Source organism: Gavialis gangeticus, unplaced genomic scaffold, assembly GCF_001723915.1.
Source record: "Gavialis gangeticus isolate Ggan-Ray unplaced genomic scaffold, GavGan_comp1, whole genome shotgun sequence".
Taxonomy (NCBI): domain Eukaryota; kingdom Metazoa; phylum Chordata; order Crocodylia; family Gavialidae; genus Gavialis; species Gavialis gangeticus.
The window spans coordinates 46944904-46961561 of NW_017729030.1; the positions used below are offsets into that span (position 1 = coordinate 46944904).

Below are 16658 nucleotides of genomic sequence, written 5' to 3' on the forward strand. Positions count from 1 at the left end.
ACAGTGAGTGGTAACAACAATAACTGCCATGTCACCTGGAGCTGCCATCATTCATCCTGCCACAACATTTCTAGACCCGTTGGGAGCTGCATTGGCTGAGTCTGGAGCATAGGGTTGTGTCATCTGGCCCTCAGCGCTGAAAGTTTGGTAGCGGAAGGAGCAGTGGCTGCCAGAAGTTTAGGAGCCACAGCAATTAATGCTGCCAGCATACTCCAGCCCAGTGGGCAAGAAGACAGACAGCTCCTTGCTCCAGATCCAGCCCATGAAACATGGTGAGCTGGGCACCATTGTTCTGCACTACTATTTTTACCTTCCACTTCTCACTTTCACCCCTATTTCCACATCCTTCATTTCTTATTACCTGTTTCCCACCTCCTACCCTTTCTCCTTTTTAGAAAAAACTGCCATGAGCAGCAAGCGCACATTTACTGTTACAATCAGAGGAAACACAGGGCTGGAAGTCACTTAAGGGGGTCATCCAGTCCAACCCCATGCTCAAAGCAGGACCATCCATGTTTGTCTAATCTGCCCTTAAAAGTTTCCAAGGATGGAGACTAAACACACAAAACTCTCAAGCAGCCTTGTCCAATGATTAACCAACCTCACAGTCAGAAAGTTCTTCCTAATACCCAACCTGAATTTTCCTTGCTGCCATTTAAGACCATTGCGCTAAATCCTGTCCCCTGCAGCCACAGCGAATAATCTTCAGGTATCTGAACACTATTATCAAATCCCCCATAAATTTCTCTTGTCTGAGTTAAATAATCCTAGCGCTTTCAACCTTTCCTTGTAATAAAGGCATCTAATCATTTTGGCTGCTCTCTGCTTTCAAATCTATTTTTCTTTCTAATCTGTCCACATTTTTAGTGAAGTATGAGGCCAAAACTGGACACGGTACTTCACATAAGGCTTCACCAGTGCTGAACAGAGTGGAAAGATCATTTCTTTTGACTTACAAGTGACACTCCTGTTAATACAACCAAGGATGCTGTTAGCTTTTTACACAGCATGAGCACACTGCTGGTGCATATTCAGTTTATGATCCACTGTTACCCCTCAAGGTCCTGTTCTGCAGCACTGTAGCCTAGCCCATCATTCTTCAGCCTTGATTTATGCACACAATTGTTCTGTCCAGCTGGGCTTGGATTTGCCAAGTAGGCACATAAACCCATCCTACAAATTGTAAATGAGGCTATTAAACCAGTGGTGCTAAAGCTTTTGGCCCTGCAGGACAGATTAATGGCTTAAGGCCAATCCACAAGCTGGATCAAGCCCTGTGCACAAAGATCAGGCCCCAATTTGCCACTTCCCAGCCTTGTTTGCCCAAATAGGGCCCCATGCATCCTAGGCTGGCACCCTCAGGCCAGGATTAGGCACCACGCCAGCTCCAAGCACCAGGATTGGGACCTGGCACTGAACACTGGTTGCCATCCTGTCCTCTAGGGTGGGATCAGGCTCCATGTCAATCTGTCCCAACCCCATACGCCAGGATCAGGCCCTGGGGCACAACATCATCCCTGCCTGGCCCCACATGCCAGGATTGGATCCTGGGGCCCCACAAACTGGGATCAGGTCCTGGGGCCCAGTGCTACTCCCTCCTGGCCCTAAATGCTGGAATTGGGCCCTGAGCACCCAGTCTAACACAGGGGGCCCAGGGCTCCCCACAAGGTCAGAAATTTGGCAGTAGAGAGATCGTACCACTCCCCTGCAGCCAAATTTTCAGCCTCCATAGGGAAGCCCGCAGGCCAAATAACACGGTGCTGGGGACTGGATCTGGCTTGCAAGCCAGGGGGTTGAGCAAGCCAGGGGGTACTCTATTAAACAGTACCAGACTTCTAGGGAATTCCACTGAATGCCTCATCCAAACTGGGTATTATGCCATTATGCCACTGATTACTATTCATTGAGCACTATCCCAAGAGTTTCCCTTAATGGAACTGCAATTTTTACAAAAGTTACCTTCCTACCTAAAGAAAGAGCTACTGTACATATGCACAACCAAGACAGGAATAATTTCAAATGACAAATTATTCTTCCTCTTGACAAGATGGAACAACAAGCAGGAAGCTGTAGAAAGAACACTGGAAGCCTGTATTGAAATCCTCATCCACTGAAGCGTCTCCAAACATTAAGTGACATGCATCTCATATTTAATACTCAGATGGAAGGGATTTTTATGCAATCTTCATCTTGTTTTTAACAAAACCATAACAAATACAAATAGTGTCAAAAGACATCACCGTATCATGTTGTTACATCACTTTTCAGAGGGATAGTTATCCTATCCTAATACTCATGAGCACAATATTCTTATTGCCGTGTTCTGGCATTAAAAGCATAGGCAGTGCACAGAAATCTCTCTCTGTCCACCCCCTGCCAAGAAGCAAGATTTTCGAAGTGCCAAAGAACCAGAGAAAACAAACATAATTAAAAGAGGACCAGTGAAACCTGAAAGGGAGTCCAGAATCCAGTATATATTCCCAGTGAGGCAATACTGGCCTAGCACCATAAAATGAACTAGTGTTTCACACACTGTGCTAGTGGAAAGTCAATCCGGGGTCTCTGCTTCTAGAAAAATTCACTGTTATTTGTCATAATTACTAGAGAAAGATCACTACGACAAAAGTCTTGAAGTAGGAGTCAGGGAACTTTGGCACTGCTCCTAGACTTGACACTTATTTCCAGAATGACTTTGGGCAAATCAGTTAGTGCCTAATACTGCCCAAAAACCTGTAGGTTCTGTTATAATTGCAAGCATCATCATCTCAAACCTGCCACCTGTAAAATGATAATGATTCTGCCACAGTTAAATGCATTTTAAAATAATAACAGAGAGAGGCCTCAATTTAGCTTCTTTTCTGGTGAAACGGCAAATACAAAAAAGTAATAGTATCAATTCCTGTTTGCTGTATAAATAGCAAACAGTAATAATAATATAGGATCAGAGAAGTAGGACTGGAAGAGACCTCGAGGGATCATCTAGTCCAGCTCCCTGCCTGAGGCAGGATCATCCCCATCCAAACCATCCCATAAGAATCCACTCTCTAATTCAGGGGTGGGCATACATGCCAGAGCATGGCACGTGAAGCCATTTTACTCGGCACGCCACAGCCAGCCTGGGTTCTAGGCAGGTCCCTGCCACTGGTCATGGAGTTAAAACTGCTTGCAGCAGGCAGCAGAAAGATTTCAAGTAGCTGCACTGGGGTCCACGGAGCCCTGGCCTGGCTCACTGCCAGTGGCAAGCGCACTCATGCCTCGAGGCAGACAGCAGAGAAGGGGTCAAGGCTGCACTGCCACAACAAGAATCAGCTCTCCCACCATCCACTCCAGCATGCCAACATCTTACAAATCAAGGTTGAGAGCTTTTTGGCACTGCCCAAAAATGCTTCTGAGCCCCAACCTAATTCCTTAGCAAAACTACATAGTCAATCCTGAAACAACACAAGACTTAACACCCAGCCTGCCACAGGTAAAGCAGGGGGACCATGGCAGACAATGTCTACTTCTGTAAAGGTTGTCAATATACACTTACGAGAGCCATGCCCAAGAAGAGGGCCATGGTCCCCTACTAAAGAAGGAGGCAAAAATGCCCACAGTCTGTACGAATATGACCATGGGGTAAAATTCCTTCCCAACCCCAAATATGGCAAATCAGCCTGACCCTGAGCAGAGGGACAAGACCCTCTAGCCAGGAATATCTGGGTCTAAGTCCCAGCAGGAACACTGGCACATCCCAGCTAAAGTCCACAATCTTGGCTGTACACAACACCAAATACCTCTGAGGAAGGCTCATGTGGCGGGAAGGGAGCAAACCAGCAAAGCCCAGAAACCTGGGAAAAACCCAGAGTAGAACATAGCATAGCTATGCCTAGATCATCTCCAACAGTGCCTGTCCAACCTCTTCTTGAACACCTCCAGTGATGGAGAGTCCACCACTTCCCCAAGCAATCTGTTCCACTACCTCACTGTTTTAACAGTACAGAAGTCTTTCCAGATATCCAATCTAAACTTACTTTGCTACAACTTCAAACCATTGACTCATGTCCTCCTCTCTGCAGCAAGAGAAAAGGTTCTTTCCCTCTTCTTTACGACTGCCGTTCAAGTATTTGAAGACTGCTATCATGTCCCCTCTTAAGCGCCTTTCCTGCAAGCTGACAATGCCTAGCTCCAGCTTCTCTCTGTAGGACTTGCCCTCCATGCCCTTGATGGTCTTTGTTGCCCACCTCTGGACTCTCTAACTTCTGTGGCTGCTGGAGTTGCTCTTCAGCACAGATACCCAATAGAATCAATGCCACTACCACTCCCCATGCCCTTTTCTCCTGGCACTGATTTTTGTCACCAGGAACAACTACAAAACCCAATTTTTGTGGCAAGTAAGGTACATAAGGCGGCGGCGGGGAGTGAACAGAGTTAATTCCCTGGGTTCCAGAGCCATGCTGAAGCAGATGTTCTGGCAGCTACAGGGATTAACACTGCCGCCGCCGATGCTCTAGCACCTGCAGGGAGGAGGCCCGTGAGCCAAATACAGCCTACAGAGAAGCCCTACAAGCCAGATGTCCCACCTCTGCAGGCCATTTGATATCCCTGCTTCAGTAAATTCCAAATTTGTATTAAAATTAAAAGCTCTGCTTTATGGAGTTAAGAAGTAACCATAAAGTGTCAAATATGATATGAAATAACAGATCTGGAGAATTAACTGGTAAAGTCGACGTGCAACTTATTTGCCTTTTCTTTTCCACATAAGCATGAGTAAGAGAAATTATCCATCTTCATCACTCATTTCCAAGCTGTTATCAATCTCTCATAATTTTAACTTTTTTATTCCTTTTGAATTCCTCTGTATGCCATTGTTAAATCTTAGTTCAGTAATACATTTCTTCCTTTCTTAGGATACCACCAGGTCAAACGAACTCTGCAAAATTAAGGAAAACTTATTCATAGGCACATTTTTTTATAAAGATAAGAGAGTCTAAAAAAGAAAAATTCAACATTTTTTCTCTCTGGTACAGTCCTGGATTCAAATATATCCTGCCTTCAAATCAGTCTCTTTATTACATCACTATACTTCCCTTCTAGTTACACAAAGGCAGAGAAGCAGCTCCATCTAGGATCCTGTGGCTAAACTCAATCCTGATGCAATAAAATTCAACTAGTGACTTAAATGGAGTTTCACCTTCCTGCCCCAGCAAATTAGCCAGCAAAAACAATGAAACAAGACAGACTCAAGGATGCTGTCCCTCAAGGTTTACCACATTCTCGCCAACAGTGCAATTACCCTACCATATGTTCATTCATTTTCATGTTTAAAGTTTGAGACTTTAAACCCAAATTTCCCCTTCCACATTCCTATTTATCAGCTCAACAGTGAAAATAGGGCTGAACAAAACCTGCTATTCCACTGGTTTATACGGTCTGGTATTCACCATGCATTCAACTGTGACCTCTTAGTTTCTACCCACAACCCCTGTGATTCTGACACTATCTGCCATGCAAGTTCTAGCCAAGTGCAGAACTGCTTAGCTTCTAAAATCAGAAGTGATAAGGTGCATTCAGTCCAGCACAGTCATGTAAAACTGAGCCTCATTGACTGCATAAAATTTAACCAACCACACAAAGAAATGTGAAATCTCATGCATCTAGCACTCACTCAAGTGCTTTGACAGTAATATTTTAGTTATGTAACTTAGTTTTTCAAGGTCAAATCCAGAATTAAAGCAAAATCTCATCAAGTTGCAAAATCAGAATCTCGTTAACTTGCACTAAATAGGGTAAAATACTGAAAGCTACAAACTGACCTACAGACAATAAGAAAAGCACCAACACTTACTTTGTTCATTCATTTACACAACAGTAAAATACCCATTTTTTTTGCATACAACACACTCCTGAATAGAACAATCAAGTTGTTTTTGAAAGGCAGAATGAAGAAAAATTTTTTTTTCCAAAGTTATGGCTGCTGAGACCAGAGTCTGAGCCTAATCTTCAAGTGACTCAACCTTCCTTTCCTGCTTCACTAAAAGCCTAGCTTCTACTGAAAACTGGCCTTCATGAGTGGATCTGATTTTGAAAAGAGCTAAAGACCTATGAAACAGGACCAGGACAGACTAGAAGGAAGCAAAATTGCTGTAAGAAAGGTTAGCTTGATTAGTGGAGCATTGATATCATTAAAAAGAAGAGACGATTGTTAACACGTCTGCAGTGAAGAACAAATAAGCCATAAAAATCAATCAATTCCTTCAGCTGTCTGAACAGAAATATCAGAATGGAATAGGAATTAAATCAGGGTGTTTCTATCCCCAGCCAGAAAGTCACCCCTTCCCTGCTTAATACACACACCACAATTTTGGGGGTCTGATTTCTGGGGAATTGTTGTTTGTTGTATGTGAGAAAACAGAATAACAGTAAAATGCTACTACTGTAATGTAGTGTACACCCAACAGAATATAGTGTTTTAGAGGGACAAAGCAGCCTTCATGATCATCGGGAGGGTTTGATGACATACCTATGATGGCAAACCCTTTTAAAGGTAGATAAGAGACAGTTTATATAGTTGAAACTAGTTTCCTGCATGGAATAAACTATAGCCAAAAAATGAGGGCTTTTACCACATGACTTTGCGATCAAAGTAACTATAGACCAAGTCTTAAGACTTGTCCATACAAAAAGTCACACTGCTTTAATTACATGAGTATGGTTAAAGTGGCACAACCCTTCTAGTGTGAACAGATGCATATTGTTGTGTGTGTGATTTAGGTTGGTACAATCTATTCCCATGTGGGAAGAAGAATAACCTATACTAGTATGAAGCACCTTCATACAAGTACAACTGATCTATGCTTGAGAAGAACAAGCCAGACTTATTATTTCAGGTTGAAAGGAAGAAAAAAAAAAGAGAGAGAAGTATAAAAACTGCATATAGATCAAGTGTTCATAGCATGAGTCTTTGTGATGGAGATTTACTAGCATAGCTCTGCCAAGCAAAGAACAAAAAGGCACGTTTATGCCAATCATGAAATTAAACTTAGCAAATTACAAACTGGATGGTTCTACTTGAACACACTACTAATTTTATCTGGGAAGGTAAGTTTGAGACATTATTCAAAGCCTACATTTTCTTACATTTACAAGCTTATCTGCTCTGCTTTTTAAGTCTGTTCAAATGTAAATTTCAGTATGTCGATGCCAGTATTTAGAGAATTATAATATATTTCAGGTAATATCCAATTGTTAACTATATCTTTAACATTGTAAACATCTAAACAAAACAGCTAAATTAATTCAAGCAGGTTATGGTAAAAAGAAAAAACCAAAAAAACCTCAGACTCATTAAGTAGTATTAAGAGTTTTCTTACTTGTACATAAGAGATAGGGCACTTATTTCCACTTGTCCAACCCACTCCTGTAGTGAAAAATAAAAATAAATCAAAACTCATTCAAAATTTTTTTTTTCACATTTGGGTAAATACAAAAAAAAAAAAATCACTATTATGGAGATAGCACATAACACACAACCTAGATTTCAGTCAAAACATTTATTACTTGTGCATTCATACCCCTTCTGAACACCAGAATAGTGTATTTTAGAATAGAACTGAGGATGAAAACACCTCTCCGCTACTGCTCTGTTTATTACTGTAACTAAAAAATATAAATGAGACTTACCATTCAAAAGCAGTACTATTACGAAGAATGAAATTTGGTGCTGACATGTATTTGAGAGAAAACTTTAAAAGCAAAACAGCAATTTGGTTAACCAGCAGGTAAAATTTTCAAGAAATGATTTAAGCTCCTAAGTTTCGCTGGAAGCCATAGCTCTTGTTATCATTTTTAAAGCTGACTTTATCTGTTGGTGTTAGCAAGAACTCTTGTTTAGGAAACAGGCTAAAAGGGAAATGCCCTGGCCATGATGGTCTTCTATCTAAAATAAACCATTTTATCCCAGGGCAAAATGCAACAATTCATATATCCATGTCCATTGTCCTAGCATAAATGCTATAAGTAGTACAGGCAGTCCTCCGACTTACAACACAATTGGTTCCTGAAAACTGCGTCTTAAGTCAAAACGTAACTCGGAACCAGTTTCCCCGTAGGAAACAATGTTACAAATGGGGGTTTGGTTCCTGAACCAAAGCCTGACACCCTATTTTCACCAAAAATAACCCAGAATTTTGTACAGTACTCAATTAATTATATAAAATAAATACATGTAGCTATATTAATTGTCTGTATGTATTTATATTGTAAATAGCAATCGTATGCATTTGGAGAGATTTCTTTGAGGTAACTTTGCTGGACTTTTTGAAGGGCTCAGGAGTCTTGGCTGCAGGTTTCCCTGAAATCTTGTCTGATTTCTTAAAGAAAGTGCCCAAGGAAGTTTGGACAGATGTTCTCTTCTTTTGCTTGTATATTTCTCCATAGCAGCTGTACATGTTGATGTGCCCCTATTCACTGATGCAGTGCATTCAATGTCTGGATCACGTTCCTCAAAATAGGGACATGACAGTTTCCAAATGTTAAAATGCCTCAGCCAACACTTTTGTTGTCAAGACTTTATGAGCAGGAGTCTCTTCAACAGTGGGTGCATCTTCTTCCTCTGCCACTTTTTGCTGTTCCAATTCAATGAGGCCCTCATTGGTTCATTCTGCAGAATGTGATGCCAGCAACCCATCAACATCTTGCGGTGCAACGTCTAAGTTGAATTCTTTGCCCATTTCAATAACATTTTTGGTCACCCTTTCAACAGTGTCTGTAAAGCCTTGGAAGTCAGACACACACTTAGAACATAATTTTCTCCAAACACCATTCAAATTTGATTGTTTGACTTCATTCCATGCCTCACCAATGTTCTTAACCGCATGGTAAATGTTGACGTCCTTCCAGAATTCCTTCAGAGTTGGTCCACCTTGCTTCTCAATCGCCCTAATAGCCTGGGCAAATGTGTGCCTAAGATAGCAGGCCTTGAAGGATTCAATTACCACCTGGCCCATGGGTTGCAACAATGAGCTGGTGCTGGGGAGCAGAAACGCTACTTAGATGTCAGGATGCATGTCATCAAGGATGGCTGAATGACCAGGAGCACTGTCAAGGATTAACAACACTTTAAATACAAGCTTGTTTTTGCTATAATAATCCCTGACACTTGGCACAAAATGATGATTAAATCAATCCTAACAAATGTTCTTACTGACCCATGCCTTAGGATTAGATTTCCATATCACTGGGAGAAATGCCTTCGAATGTCCCTTGAAAGCTCTGGGGTTTTCCAAATGGTACAGAAGTAAAAGTTTAAGTTTAAAGTCACCTGCAGCATTGGCACCGAGCAACAGTGAGCCTATTTTTAGCAGCTTGGTACCCTGGCATGGATTTCTCCACTTTGGCAATGCAGGTTCTCAAAGGCATTTTTTTTTTTTCAAAAGAGCCCTGTTTCATCAACATTAAAAACTTGCTGAGCACAAGAGCCATCCTCTTGAATGATTTCAGCCAATGTCTCAGGAAAAGTATGAACTGCCTCTTCACCAGCACTGGCAGCTTCATCTGAGACCTTGATGTTATGAAAACTGACCCTGGCTTTAAAAGGCATAAATCACGCCTTACCTGCACTAAAAGGCTCAGCATTAGAACTCTCCCCCTATTGTTGCTTTAGATCATCATAAAGACTCCTTGTCTCACCTTTTTCAGACCCCTTAATTATTTCCATTTTTGTTTCCATAGTAATTGTTCTACATTTCATAAAAAGAAACATCACTTCCACCAGATTTATGCTCTTCTGCCATTATTATGGGCAGTTTGGAAAAAGTTTAGAAACAGAACAGCACATGGGCAGCGCAATCAACTTGTTGTAAAGTACTGTATTGTATAGTACAGTACTGAGACTTATTCTTTATTCAGTATAGGTACAGTACCATAGAGCTCTAGTGGTAGCAGCAGCAATGAATGAGCACCAGAAGAGCTGCCTGACAAATGGCTCCCAGACGAGTGGCATACTGCTGCTCTGACCACGTGTCTGGAAAGGCATGGGGGGGCCGTGTGCCCCCAGATCTGTCCCAAGCACAGCCCGCCCCACCCCAACCGGATCCAGGGTGACACACCCCCTCCCCCCCATGCCCTCCTGAACAAGCAGCAAGAGCTGCTGGACAAGCCACAGCTTCTCCCACGGCCACCCGGCAGAAACCGGACACTGCCTGCCTCGCCCCAGTGGGAGGAGTCGCTTGAGCCATGGTTTCTCCCACGGCCACCCGGCAGCCCCGGTACTGCCTGCCTCGCCTTCCCCTTCCACTGGCAGACCTGTCTCCAGTGTCCAGCATCATAAAGTTGAAACTCAGGTCAGAACTTCAAAACCCGGGTGTCAATTTACAAGTGTTGTAACTGCGGTTCGCCATAACTCAAATTGTCGTAAGTCAAGCCCTGCCTGTATTAATAGTTTATCCCAGTACACTGCAAAGTGTGTCTGAATAGTTATCCCAAGACTGCATCACTGAATCAACTGCAGCAAAGCCGCAATGTATTTAGTGCATTTAGCTACTCAAAAAAACTCTGATAAGAGTTCCCAGGATATTTCTGTTCCAGGACAAACAAAGGCGCAACCTGTCCAGAGACAAATGTGACATCTGTTCCTAGCCTAATATTACGTTCTCCCTCAACATCCCCACAAGAAACTCATCTTGAATTCAAAACAAATATGTTAATAGCTTCTTCTTTTTTTTTTTTTTTTTTTTTTTTTAAATCTACTCTGGATTATTCCCCTCGAAGAGCTGGAACAGGTTGTCCTAGCAAGAGTTTCCCATTAAAGAAAAAATGTTAGATAAATCTTGTATTCAATCCTATACTTAAAATTACCTGTTATTGAATTTAGTTATCGGAATAAACATCCTGGAAGTAAAGTCTTCTATTTAATCACATAACAAGTAAAACACCAACACCACAAAAATTCTTGGTACTACCTGAAGAAGTGCCTCAGCACTTAACTAAAGAGACCATTTCTGTAGCAGAAAATGTAGTTCTGAATTCCATGGTTCACATGCAGAAACTGACAATAAGAAAAAACAATTGTGTTTGTTTTGATGGTGTTATTACTGAAGAGCACAAATGCCCAACAATGTCAATGAGACTAAACCTTTAGCTGTCAAACACTGGAGAACAGAGGTCAACAGCAACAGGAGTCATAATCAGAATACTAACAGAAGTGAAAGCTGCTGTATTCACTACTATTCAAATATACTGTCCAACAGCCCTCTGACATGATGCAACTAAACTATTTGGGTTAACTTTTTAGTGTTAAGGTTTTGGTTTAGGTTCACCCTTCTCCTCCTGTAAAAACTAAAATTAATTTAGATTTGAAACCAAGATGGTGTTTTAAGTTTCAGATGATAGACAAAAGAGGAGTTAATATTAAAATATGCATACTGCAATGCTGCCAGATGCCTTGTTTGGCTGTTCTGTTTTGGTTTTTTTAATAAAGGACAGTTCAATTTCGACACATTAGAAACAGAAATCCCAGTTCTGTCCATCAAAGATAACTTCATGGATTGTTGCTCTTTTAGGTTTCCAGCAATCACATCTGCTACAAAAGTGAAAGGTAATTAATTTAAACAGGAACTGACTGATTGTTTTTTAAACAGCTATTTACTTTGATGTTTGCTTTAAATGGAGTTTGAAGAATAAGTATTCCTGGGTGACTATTCTTCAATGAGGCAGCTTGATCTAGAGTAAGCCTGTTTGCACATGTTGTTATTTAGAAAGACCTATTTCCTTAATAATTCAACACACTGGCAAGCTCCAACACACTAGGAAAAAAAACCAAACAAACATTCACAATAATTTATCACTCTGTCCCTTCAGTTAAGGCCAGATGCCATAGGATTCTTTGCAATGGCATAGCTGTTGAAGCTTCACTATGTGTGCTTTCTCGCATGCATTACAATTGGAAAAAAAATTACCTGGATTCAGCCGAATTTGAAACTGAAACTAAAACTGTCTACACCAGGGGTCGTCAACCAGGGGTACGTGTACCCCTGGGAGTATTGGGAAGGCCCCAGGGGGTATGCAGCAGTGGCGTGGAGAAGTAGTGGCACTTCCAGTTTTGCCACTGGCACTTCTGGTTTTGTCACTGTGTGCGGGCGACCCCCCCCACAACCCTGCTCGATCAGCCGCCAAGGGACCCCCTCCCCCCAGCTCGGGGACCCCCTACTCATTCACTGGCCACCAGGAGAACACCAACCAAAAAAGGCTGAAAACCCCTGGTCTACACTAAGGGTTTGCAGTGGCACAGCTACAATTGGCATAGTTACACTTGTGTGAACAAGCCTAAGGCATGAGAACGAAAAGAAATTCTACAGCAAAACCAGAGAATATCAATCAACAGTCTTGATGCTTCTTAAAGACATGCACACACTTAAAATACATACATGCACGCACACACTTTGTACACAACAAATAAATAATAAAACTTGCCTATGACACGATGTTTTGCCAATACTGTAACTGCACTAGTGCAAATCTCTACTGTAAGCATATTACATTCTTATAAGCAGTGATTTATGTTACTGCAGTAACAATCTAATTTAATCAAAATAATTCACCTAGGGAGAAAAAACAAAAACAAAACAGGTTTCTCACCACTGCAGAGAACCTAACCTAGGAATCTGCAGATTCTTTTAGTTTTACCTGCAATTTAAAAAACCCAGGATTGACAAAGATATATGTCTGTACATCACAAAGCAAAGCCATGTTGAGACAAGCTGTGCCTACTGGCCCCAAAACCAGAAATAGTGCAGGTATGCTAGCACGGCCCTGTTCAATGGGCCAAAAAAGCCACACTAACTATAGCTGCACTACATCTGAGTTTTGTTCATTAAGCAAATGTGGTAGCTCAATACAGCACTGAGATATGATATGGGGACATATTCAGAAATAAGAGGCACAAGCCCATTTTTTCCTTTGCTATTTATTTTTAGCAACCAAAACAAAGGCTCATTTGTGTAGCCACATCTCTCTCACCAGCTGGCATGGAGGCGGCAATGGGTGTATATAACCTTCTCTTTAAGAAGGTCCTTATTCAATCTAATGTGTTGCTACTACGTAGTCCCTTTTTGTTTTCAACCTTATAAAAACATTTTGGTTCCAATTCATCAAAAATAAAACCTCCGGACTTATTTTTCTTAATCTTTTCTTTTCACTATTTAGACTTTTATTTACTGTTTGAAATTCCTTTAAAGAATACTGACAAGTTTAATCTTTTGGCATTTCCACAAAAGAGCAACATGTGCAAATACTGCAAAAGAATGTTTAAATGAAAGAAAAGAAAAAAAAAAAAGAGAAAAGAAGAGAAAACCAAAATGAAGGTTGTCCTGTTAGAATAACATACTTACAATATTGCTGTTTTGTACATTAATACTCCCAGGAACAGCAGTACTTCCCATTCCACAGCTGTCACATACCAAATGATAAAACCATCTGGATAACAAAAGCCTAACCAAAAGCAATATGGCACCTGTACCAATTGTGGTATCACTGCTGAATATGAAGGAGTAGTGACAGAGACAAATCGCAGAAAAAACAAAAGGAAATGCAGCCAGAAACTGGCAGGTATAATCACATTCTAATAATCTTGAAACAGCTTGGAAAACCATGGCCCCCTAATTTCTCTTCCATCCAATACTGTCAAGCACCATGCTAGTACACACCAGTATGCATAATACTGGCATAGTACATACAAATATACATCTGTCCATGTGTCATTTTACACTCTTTAAAAATTGTCATTTTTCATTATCAGATGATCTTTTTAAAAATCAATTAGATATAATGCATAAAAGCACAGAACTGTATACCATGTCTGTATGTGTAGGCGCATATAGTCTATAGGAAAACATTTAATAATGCATTGAGATTTCAAGCTTATTTAAAATTTTCAGTTGGCTTTCACCAAGCCATCTGGCATTTTACCTTATAAAAAGTGAAAAAAGTAATACATACCTGTGGATTTTCCAAACATTTTAAATAGTCTTCAAATGATCCCTCTATGAACTGTAGGGAAAAAGAAAACACTTTTTTTTCCTCACTCGTATTAGTTTTACAGCTAGAAGTCTATGACCACAGCTTCACACTGCTAAGGCCTGTACAAGTATTACAAGATGGGTCCTGACTGAAAAGCATATAATCTAAGTGACAGCAGCAAGATGGACATATGGGAGAATAAGGAAATAAATGAAACAATACTGGTCTCTACGGTAAGCAATGGTCTTAGCTCACCAGCAGCCATTTTTTATTTTTGGAAGCACCACGGCAACAGGTCCTAAAAAAGAGCTGAGGGAAGTATAAAAAAAGCAGCCGTGCAAATGTTGTCAGGCAGCTTTTTCCAACTGTGTAGAGCACCATGGGGAAGCAGGAGTGGGCGTGGAAGTAGGTTTTTCAGTAACGAAGAAGAGATAAGAGTGAGGCTAGGCCAGGGGCAGGCAAAAATACATCCCACGGGCCACATCCAGCCTGCTAGGCAATTTATTCAAGTCCATGGGTGGGCATCCACCAATTAATTATATCCAGCCCAGCCCATAGCTGCCCCTACCGGGCACTGCATACAACTGAGCCCCACCCACTCCTGCCAGGAGAGCACGCTGCACTCCCACCCTTGCCCACAGGAGGACCCCGGTCCTAGTATGTGTACAGTTTCTGGGTAGGTCTGCTACTATCGCTGCTGCAGCCACCCAGGGAACTGCTAGGCTTCCCCAGCCTCCACTGGGTCCCTCCTCCTGTCCCTGCTGCAGCACTCTGGACAGCAGGTAGGGAAGCAGCAGTGGCCGAGAGGAAAGCTGCAGCTGGGTGGGAGCCTGGAGCCCAGAGCCCAGGGCCAGGGCCAGCATGAGCAAGGGGACAGCCTGGCTCCATCGCCTGGGGCTCCTCACACAGCTCCCAGGACCTTGTCAGAGCCATGTGCCACTGCGAGGAGCCTCAAACAGTACAGCCAGGCCAGCTTCACTCCCTGCTGCTATGTGCAGCAACCAAGACTTGGCCGGGATTGGTGGGAAGCCCCACGTAATAGAGCCGGGCCAGCTTGGCCCTGCTCCCTGCCAAATCCCACAAGCATAGTGGCGGCAAGTAGGGCCAGGCCACTGGCTCCATTGGGCAGCGATTCCCCCAGCAGAGTCCAGCCAAGTCCTGGAAGCTGCACGAGTCGTGGGGAGCCCCACACAATGGAGCCAGTGGCCTGGTCCTACGCCCTACCACTATGTGCAGCTCCTGGGACTCAGCCAAAGCCATGTGCTGCCAGAGGGCTCCCCCTGCCATGGGCCATGTGTCTCCCTGAAGACCCACCACCTATGGCTGCTGCTGCCACCACCAGTGGCAGGGGCTGTGGGTCATGCCCCCCCCATAACCATCATACCCATACACACACCCCCGAGTCACACGCCATACACAATATACAAGAGTAAGACTCTGTTCTGAGCTATTATGCAATCACCTCTATATACTACACAAACATACATGAATCGAGACAAAATATTTTTTGAAACAGAATTAAAATATGCTAGTAGATGTTTGATTTTTAGCACGATTGTTTGTTTCCCCAGTTCCAAGATGGCAACCTCCCCTCTTCCCAAAAGGAGTACTTCTGGGGGCAAGGGAAGGGACTTCTAGTCACAAAGGTCAGGGGCAGGATCTACAGCCCCTAGATGGTGACCAGGGGGCAGGCCATCTGTCAAGGGGCGGAGTTACCCTTGCAGCCCTTGACAGCTCACCAAAACTCATTAAGCAACCCTCCAGCCAAAATAACTTCCCACCCCTAGGCTACCCACTATGAAGGAGCTTGAACAGAAAAACAAGTCACCTATATTTGAGCAGAGAGTACCACTGCTGGGATGCAAAGATGTGGCATGGTTAAAATGACAGGCCAGAAAAATAATTCTAACAGCAGCTCTCTGAAAGAACACAAACAGGTCACGATCAGAGAATGGATATTGAACTAATTAAATTATGAGATGATGGAAGCTTAGACAAGAGTTTTAGTTGTGTGGCTGGATTGGGAATTTTTCCATAGAGATGTCATACAGAAAGAACCAGTAAGATCTACATGTAGTCTGGACATGAAAACCTATAAGGAGTTTTCATTTGAAGAATCTCTAGTTATGCACAAAACAACAGGTAAGGTGAAGATCAAGAGAGGAAGCATAAGAAAGAGTATAAGGGTGAAAGGTAAATTAGGGAGCTAGGAAATCTTTTATAGCCACAGTGAAGTGATGGCTAGAAGTGAGAGATGTTGGTAAGACAGGCCTAAAATAAAAAGCTCTGTATAAATAGAGTAATGGAATTTTTATTTCTAGATGTGACAATGCAGAGATAAAAGGGAATAGAGCCAGTAAAGACTCTGAAAGAAAAGACAAAGAAATCCCCACAGAAACTTGGAAAGGGGTATGAGAAAGATTCTTGAATGACATATTGAAGCAAGTTACATAAACTCCTTTTGACAAGTGGCAGAGCTGAACCAGGGCTGCAGTTCAACTCAGAAGATAAGCCTGGGGAGACATGCAGTTAAATTATCAAATGGGTCACTGACATTAAATCACTCATCATAATTAAAGTCACCAAAGTGACTGTAGACAGACTATAAGAAGAATGAGAGAAACATGGCAAGAACAAACAACAATCAGACCAACACAGAGAGA

The 16658-nt window shown here is 42.2% G+C and overlaps 1 protein-coding gene across 2 annotated transcripts in view; it reads right to left on the minus strand.

Moving 5' to 3' along the window:
• The window catches only part of OTUD4 (OTU deubiquitinase 4), a 72936-nt gene that overhangs the window by 50708 nt on the left and 5570 nt on the right, over positions 1–16658 (minus strand). For both annotated transcript variants that reach the window (XM_019522142.1, XM_019522143.1), the window contains exons 2-3: positions 13975–14025; positions 7353–7399 (exon numbers count right to left, since the gene is read on the minus strand). In XM_019522142.1, the coding sequence (XP_019377687.1) occupies positions 7353–7399; positions 13975–14025 (98 nt within the window). The remainder of the gene's footprint in view (positions 1–7352; positions 7400–13974; positions 14026–16658) is intronic.